The 8,727-nt window shown below is 38.8% G+C and overlaps 1 protein-coding gene across 1 annotated transcript; it reads right to left on the bottom strand.

Annotated features, from left to right (window-relative positions):
• Positions 1-391: 391 nt before the first annotated feature.
• On the bottom strand, positions 392-8,270 carry FAM3B (FAM3 metabolism regulating signaling molecule B). The gene is made up of 5 exons (XM_010723949.1): positions 8,159-8,270; positions 6,990-7,040; positions 5,733-5,820; positions 4,478-4,610; positions 392-4,140 (listed from the first exon to the last, which is right to left on the bottom strand). Exons 1-5 carry the CDS (start codon positions 8,253-8,255, stop codon positions 4,051-4,053), a joined length of 459 nt encoding a protein of 152 aa, XP_010722251.1. The 5' UTR covers positions 8,256-8,270; the 3' UTR covers positions 392-4,050.
• Positions 8,271-8,727: the final 457 nt, after the last annotated feature.

Raw genomic sequence — 8,727 nt, 5'->3', positions numbered from 1 at the left:
GGGGTTGGGTCAATTACTGAAAGGTGAAATACAGTGTAAAACAAACAAACCAATCTGAAAACAGAGAATAAAATTCAATTCAAAAAAAAACAGCAGAGAGACAGGCACCTGGAGAATATTGGCAGATTGATTTTACTGAATTACCTACGACTAGGGGACCAAAATATCTGCTAGTCCTAGTGGATACATCTCCTGGTGAGCCTGTTCTTTGGTTGAATTAAAAATAAGTATTTTGCACTTTTAGCTGATGTCAATATGGGGAGATCACATAAAACGTGTTACTTCGAATGTATAAAACAAGTTTATAAAAATAAAAAGAGTAATTCCTCACTTCTTACTCAGTCTAATTTATTATTGTTATTAATATTCCTCCCTCCTTTAAACCAAAAAAAAAAAAAAGACTGTGAGAAAAGTGCTTTATTTGAACCAGCAACAGAAGACAATTCAACTACTCAGCTTGGGTATTAGGAAAAACTTCTTCCCTGTAAGCATTCTATCATCACCACCACAGCTGCTGTGACACTGTTGCCATGCTGCTTTCCTTGAACTGTATTTGTAGGCATCTGCAGTCTCTGTGCCAGCAGCTGCCTGCCACCCCACAAGAAACCTCTGGGCAGCCTGACCCAGTTGGGGCCGCATGGATTGCGAACTGCCTGGCAATAAGTTGCCTTGCTTTCCTCTGGCAGCCCTGACTTCACTGCTCTGGGAGTAGTTCCAAAACCAACCACCAAATCCAAAGTGCAAAGCTGCGGTGCTCAGCATGCAACCCCCTTTTGTCTCCCAAATATCACTTGTGTTAGTCTGTGTCCAGCCAGAAGGGCACACAGACTTCTACCTGTCACACTGTGAGCAGAAGATATCTGTGTAATCTCTACAGCCTCTGGGCTGTACATTTGTTTACACTATCTGAAAAAATATAGCAATGCAAAGCTCACAACACTGTACACGCAAACTGCTGGCCAGATCATGCTGCTGACACCTTCAACTATTAAAAGCAACAAATATAACAATTAAAAATCACATGGTTATTTTTAAAAGAAGGTAAAGGAAAGGAAAAGTCATACCTGCCAGAGTCACGCAGCAAGGAGAAACTATTAACTACATTCAGCTGCTTTGGGTGCTTTTCTATGCACAGACTCCACCTACATGATGTGAACAAGCAGAAACGAAACTAAAATGGTTTCATGATTGGGAATAGTATCCTGGTGTGTGTTTCACTCAACATCCTCATCCATTAGCCAATTTTCTTCCCAGTGCTTTGCAGAACCCAGTAACAAAACCACTCCAGTGCACTGCTACCCTCCTCATTCTGTGGTTTCTCCTCCTCCTGGAGGAATCAGAGGGCAGATAATACTGCTGATGAGCAACAGCCCCTTTCCTTTTCAGGTTAAATATCAGAGAACATTTATTTCCAGAAAAAGCAGTGAGGCAGTGGCACAGTCTGCCCAGGGAGGTGGTGGAGTCACTGTTTAGCTCTAATTACTACAAAGAAACAAAGAATAATAATACTAACAGAGTGCTAATATTACAGACAAAGTCACAACGATAGCAGTAACAATAAAAATTCCAACACTTCTTGGCATCTCTGCTCTTTCCTGCTGTTATGCTTCCTCATCTACTGCTCCTCTGTGTTCTAATGTTGGTGGTTTTGTGCTGGTGTTGATGCTGGTGGGATACTAAACAAGGTTCAGAGAAAGGTATAGATCATATGTACATGCACAAACTTTGTAACTGTCTACATAAGTGAGTGAGCAGCACCTGGAGTCCTTCACAGGGGGAAATATGATATCCACATTGATTGGGTTCTTCTTTCTCCCATTGCTTCCCCATTTCACTTTGAGTAACATCTGTATGTTTGCTAGCACATATTTACACCCTTCTCTGTCTTCATTAGTACATAGCTTCATTTTACATCTGAATTCACATATGCAAATGGTAGCAAATACTGTAAGATATTATTTCCTAGTTGTTTGCTTTCCCTACAACCAGTTTTGTCCAGCTCTAGTCTGAGAATTTTTATTTATTTGTAACTGACCATTAGTGAACTGAGATTCCATTATAGCTGTGGGATTCCAGCCTGTTTCCCATCTCTTACCATCCCACACCTGCATTCCTTTATGTCATGGCCCATCTCTCTACTTCTCCAGTCTTCTGTTTCTGTACTTCTCTACATTGCATCTCTGTTTTTGGAGTTGTAAATATCATTCTGTTTGTTACTGCTTTCTGTATAAAACTACGGTAGTACCACACAAAGATAAGTAAGGGTAAAACTAGAGGTAGACTAGATTCTCCTGGTCAGATGGAGAAGTTGCTGTCGCAGCTTAATGAAGTAGAAAATCTCCAGACAGATCACAGAAGTTTCAGACAGAGCAGATCTGACAGCCTCCAGTGCTGAGACCTCGCAAAGGCAGCACAAAGACTGTGGCCTATGGCTGTCAAAAGTAATACCAGCTACAAAGCTGCACAGTTACCGCAGACTGGAGTATTCTACATCTTCTACATTTGGGGAAGCGAAAGAAATGTCTGTGTTAGTCAGGTGTGGTTTAACCCAGAGGCAGCTAAATGCCACATGGCTCGTGCCATATTGGCCACCTGCAGTGGGATGGGGGAAAACATTAGAAAGTGTGGGAAACTGTGGGTCGAGAAAACTTAATAAGAAAACAAATAAAATAGGAACAAAATGGATGAACGGAACAAGTGATGTGCAAAGCAATTGCTCACAATCAGCCAACTGATGCTCAGCCAGCTTCCCCAGTTTTCTTGTTCAGCATGATGCCACGTGTTATGGGACATCCACACGGGCCAGAGTCAGCTGTCCTGGTTCTGTTCCCTCCCAGCTCCCTGTGCACCCTCAGCTCTTTGCTGGCCGGGCAGCGCGAGGAGCTGAAATGTCCTTGGCTCTGTGTAGGCACTGCTCAGCAACAACTACAACAACAGTGTGCTATCAACATTATTTTCATCCTAAATCCAAACACAGCACCATACCAGCCCGATGGAGAAGATTATTCCAGCCAAAACCCCAAACCTTCTGCTCCAGAAACAGATACTTTTCTGTGCCAGAGCAGCTCCAATCGCAGTGTGAACATCTGCATTGTGAAACTCACACTCACGTTCTCCAGAAGTACTATATACTCTTAAAATTACAGTAAGAGCAATGAAACAGTGAACAGCTTCCATCAATATCTTATCCAAGCCTTACCATACAATCTGCTGTACAGCAGTTTTGGGGCTCAGCAAAACAAAAGCAGAGATGTTTAATTTCACCTACAAGCAACATTGTCCCAAGCTCTAGGCTGTATCTACCTATTTTTAATGAGAACCACAATAGAGACTGGGCAAGGCTAAAGCATCTATCTCTATGCTCTTTGGAACATGCAGAAAATCATATCAGAGCTGCTAATGTAACGTTTGTAGTTGACTCTACATTTCCTATGCTGCTCAATAATTGCTCTAGGGTAAAAACCACAGCCACCACCACCACAAAACATCCACAGCAGAGAAGTGAAGCCAAAACTTCCCATTTTCTGGCAATGAGGAATCACTGCTGCTTAGACATTATTAAGACACCCATCTTAATGCCTTGAATTCAAGCTACCGTCTGGCAATTCACCAGCAGCTAAGAAGAGATTAGAGATACGCCACTCCTCTATTACTTCCCAGCAGGCATCAAGTATGTCAGCTCCTCTTTGCTCTCCTGAGTGGACTGCAGTCAGTGGGAGTTTTGCTTCCAGCACAAACTGTCTACAAAAGGGCATCTTTTGCTGAGCAACTTCCACTTTCTTGTATCTTCCTTCTAAACATTTGAGAAACTTCCCACCTGGGGATAGACAGTGTTAGGCCAACAACCAGAAGCATTTTATTACCACGTGTCATCAAAACATCTGTTTTCAGATTAGAGAAAAAACTCATGAATGAAAGTAAGGGTAAAAACTGTACATACGACTTATTTTACAAATGCTGTTCAGGTGCTTATTGGGCTCTGGATGCAAACTACCAGAGTTATATGTATAAAAATATAGCAGAATCTTTGCTAAGGAGGTATGCATTTGTTTACATCAGGTTTCTTGGGATACAGCCCTCTATCTGTATTTCAGCTGGCCAGCCACTGTATCTATTCTTCTTACTGTCAGAGTGGTTTATCTGTTAAAAATAAAATAAAATAAATCAGTATTTGTCTTTACCAAATTAGTTTGTCAAACCTTATACAACATAAAAGAGAAACTGGGAAGCTGAGTGGTATGTTAGACATCTTATTCAACATAATGGGTGAAGATTCCACCCATTTCTCTTACACTCTGCCTAAGAAATCCAAAGATTCAAAGTCTCAGATCTAAAGCAAAGAATAATGACACATTAGAGAATTTGCTTTCCACAACTGAGGCAGATTCTACAGTTACCACAGATATCCCACAAGATCTGAACCTAAAGTTTACATCCAATACAGAGACAAATAAACTGAAAATAAAACGAACCTGACCTTTTCTCTTTCAATATCATCTGGAAGCTTGAAGCCTTTGGCAGTTATAAAAGCCCAGCTTGACCTGAACTTCATATTTTGTATTTCTTTACTTCCCAGAGCTTCTACTAACTTTTTGGCATTACTTTTCAACCTAAAAAAAAAAAAGTGAAGAAAGAAAAAAAGTGAAAAAAAGTATTAATAATATGAGAAAAAAGCTGAAAAAGAACACATTGGCTTTATAGTGAGGAGTGGCTGGTGGAACTGGGGTTGTTTACCACATTGCTCTCTACAAGTAACTGAAAGGAGATAAAGGAGATTGCTGTGAGATGGGTGCTGGTCTTTCCCCTCAGTTCATGAGCAATAGGACAGAAGGAAATGGCCTCAAGTTTTTATTAGGGGACACTCAGGTTGTACATCAGGAAGAAATTTTTCACAGAGAGGGCAGTCAAGCAATGGAGCAGGCTGACTAGGGAAGTGGTGTAGTCCCTATCTCTGAAAGCATTTAAGGGATATGTGGGTGTGGCACAAAGGGACACGGCTTAATGATAAGACTCATGAGGTCAGATTGATGGTTGGACTTAATGATCTTGAAGGTCTTTTCCGGTCTAGAATTCTATGGTTTACATTAGTAGGTCAGCAGAAGAAACAATGAGAAGTTAAAAACTTCCTAAGTGCTGTCTTAGTAGCATGCCATTAAACGTACAGACCAAAATTCTATCTTTGAATTCCTCTTCTTTACATCCCTGATGTTAATACCATCTGTATGTAATGATGCAGCAGAAAGAAATACATCTCAAACACTAAATTTGTAAAATTTGACTTTTTATCCCTTTTTAAATGTGGACAAAAGCTTCAAATGTTTACCAGCCAAATGATTAAGACTGTCCCTGTTTAATTATGGTATCATGACTTCAGACCAAAACAGCATAAGATTTGAAAGGACTTGAAGAATCAGGTTAAGATGTAAGAAGGAATGCAAGCTAGTTCTAATTAGAGCTGTGGATACCTTTTTAATAGAAGGCTGTGACACAGAGATAATAACACTGCCCTTTATGATGATAACCAGTGCTTTTAAACAAGCATGATGCTCTCCTTCTATCTTTGGAAGCATCAACATACATGACGTGGGCAAGCACTGAATGTATATCTAATCAAAACTTTTAAGAGAGGAAATGACTATACAATGAAATAAATTACTCCTTTAAATCATTGTACTGTGACAACAGGCTATTTGTTGCTGTGTTTCTCAGCCTGTCATGAATAGTTTCCTTACCGGGCGCTTCCATCATCATGAGTAACCATGAAAAGCAGGGACCCTTGTGGTGCACTTTCAATGAAAGCCACCATCTCTTCTGAGTGGTCTGTTGAATTAATTACACAACTGATTACTCCCTCACACACACATGATCACATTCTACCTACATTCCCTTGCATTCAACTTCTCACTTTCTGACCTTGCCTACTCGAAATGAGACCTATTTAGACAATCTTTCCATGCACTGGCACAGGACTTGCCTAATCCTTGAATTTGCAGAAAGCTGCCAGCTCTCACTGAAGACCAGAAGAGCAAAGGTTGATCTATAATTCCCAATTGTAAAGAAAGATACTTCTGAACCTCTGAAAACAGGTAACATTTATACACAAGTTGAGATTTTACCCTGCATAACACTCCACCAGCAGGCAAAACATGGAATAGTTCAGAAGTCACTGATACTCTGTGCCTTTATTTTTGTGTGCTGACTACCATGCTAACTGTAGATCTAAGTAACACGCCCCACCGTACATCCATTTTCATTAAGTGGCAGCCTATCAGCAGCACTAAGATATTTATTTGTTCTGCAACTGCTAAGGCATACATTATTTTCTATAGAAAGTAAGTGTATTGTATGTCAGTAGCCTGGGAGACATTGCAGTCCATACACCGTATAAAAATCTGAAGCCCCATGTATAGACCAGTGTGATTTCTGTTCATGCAAGCAAGGTCATAAACATTCGTAAGTGGTGAAAGAATTGGCTGCAAGTGCCTCATAGCATTCTGTTTCTTCTTAGTAGGAAGTACAGTAACTAGTATCATCCTAAGTCTGGAAAATGTATTAGAAGCTATTCTTAAAGTAGATCTTCTGTTTAGATACATACTAGTATAGAAAGACTAGCTTATTACTTATTATCATTTTGCAATTAGAATAGAACAAAATGTATCAGAAAAAAGATTTTGCTGAATAGATCTAGTATCTGGTAAGTGCTGTCCTTTCCCAGTCTAAAATAATGGAGAAAGAAAATAGCAACTAATCACAACAAACATTAACTAACTCAACCAACAGAAAAAAAAAACAAGAAACACATCTTTTCAGGCAAAAATTGTCAGAAGATCTGGCTATTGCATGTTTAAATAAATACAACTGCTGTTTGTTTCTAAGTGATCTTCTTCAACGAAGAAGAACAGTCACTTAGCAAGTAGGACAGATATTTTAATATGTTTTTATTGAACACTGAAACGTTAACAAAAGCTTTATTGCACTCTTTTCCCTACCTCCTTCCCACATGTCAAAGAAATTTGCCGATGTTAGCGCTCCTGTTTCATCTGTAAGAAAAGATTAAAAGTGCAAATATGAGCAAAAACGGTTACATTTAATCAGCACGCACAGCATTTTCAGCAAAAGTGAGGCATCTCTAAGTTTTGGTATTAATGTGCTTCCAATTTTTCGTTTAAATTTTTGAATTGGAAGAAATATAGAATAATGTAGATTTGAGATTGGGGGAAAACATTTTGTGTAGTCACTGCTTGTAGCTGCAGTCAGCTGAAAAAATTGTTCACAAATCACTTCTGTTACAACACAGACCTGCAAACTGTCAGAGAGAAATCACACTGGAAATAAACACATTCTTCTTTAAACAAAAGCCTGAATCCGAACATCACTAATGACTAAACCATCATTATTTTTGTTTTAAGGAAGAAGTTCAGTTTACCGTGCACATCCAAGTTTTTATACATACATATACTACACTAGGTCACAACGTACACATAGAAGTTGATTAAGCCTGATTCTATTTGAATGGCTCCATTCTGTGCAGTGTTTCAGATTCTTGTCTACAGTAATTGAGCCCAGCAACTCAAATAAAATCATGCAGGTTCAGACAAGGCTAAAACCTTGCTCAACAATAACGAGACAAGAAAACTGGAACAAAAATGTTCTGTGATCAAAACCAACTTGTCAGTGCATCACTTGCTTCCTCTCCCCCACAATATTTAGCAATCATTTTTCTAAGGATCCATCATTGAATGCACTGCATTTCACCACCATACCTATTCATCTAAGTTAAAATGGTGCACGAGACCTGGAATAAACTACAGCATCAGCTTTCCAACAGCTTCTATTACAAGCACTTTAATATTAATCAAGCTTCAAGTTTGTCTTTCTGTCCACTGATCAATTCTAGAAAAGGAAATTGTACCTTGTGGTAGAACTGCAATTCTCAGTTACTGTACATCTTTTTATTTGCTTATACTGATAATGTACACATTTCTTTCATTTATCCAGAAGACTATTTCTCCCAAGCAGTAATTTGTCCTTCTTACATTTAACATGAATGAAGTTGCAATTTCCCCTTTGTTTCCATACTAGCTACTAAAAACACCCCAAACGTTTATTTTTTTAATCATCACAAAGATATGTCTCTAACATTTGTAATCTTACTTACAATTGACAACGGCTATGTTTATACCTCTTCCAACATTACCCTTTTCTTCACTTATAAGCCTGGAATTGAAAACAAGTGCTGTATCAGTAGATTTCATCCTGACTCTGATTCAGATTTACCAATGCTAAGTCACTTCTTGGTGTTCACACTTTTTCAGTTATCTAATTCAAGAGCTAGCAGTAAACAAGAGCTATGGCTTTAAAGTCTTGCATGTTATACCAGTCCATTTCCTTCAAAGATTCTTAATGAGTTTTGCAAAATGAACCAGATCAAGAAAGTGCTTATACAAATCCATCCAGAAGGATAAAAAGAAAAACATAACAAATTTGTGGGTTCATTTTTATGACAGTAAGCCATGTGGCTGTATCTACTTGAAAAATCACTTTAAGGATTCAAAGTCACTTTACTTGTCCAGTCTGAAAAATCAGGAACATACCTGACTTTCAGAAGGTGCTGACCACTCAATAATATGTCCTGAACGACTAAAACTAAAAATCATGATTGAAACTAACAGCTGAAAACAGCTTATCTACAGGAACAAAGAAAATAACCTGAGATGTATGTATTAA

The sequence above is a fragment of the Meleagris gallopavo genome, chromosome 1 (assembly GCF_000146605.3).
Source record: "Meleagris gallopavo isolate NT-WF06-2002-E0010 breed Aviagen turkey brand Nicholas breeding stock chromosome 1, Turkey_5.1, whole genome shotgun sequence".
NCBI lineage: Eukaryota > Metazoa > Chordata > Aves > Galliformes > Phasianidae > Meleagris > Meleagris gallopavo.
This window is presented reverse-complemented; position numbering and strand designations above follow the sequence as displayed.

Bases quoted from the DNA above. Each gene is read 5' to 3' on its own strand.
- FAM3B (XM_010723949.1), bottom strand. From the start codon at position 8,255: ATGAAATCTACTGATACAGCACTTGTTTTCAATTCCAGGCTTATAAGT. The intron at 5,821-6,989 runs GTAGGGAAAAGA...TTAATTCAACAG, and splicing joins CTTTGACATGTGGGAAGGAG to ACCACTCAGAAGAGATGGTG. The intron at 4,141-4,477 runs GTCAGGTTCGTT...TATTTTTAACAG, and splicing joins ATGATATTGAAAGAGAAAAG to ATAAACCACTCTGACAGTAA.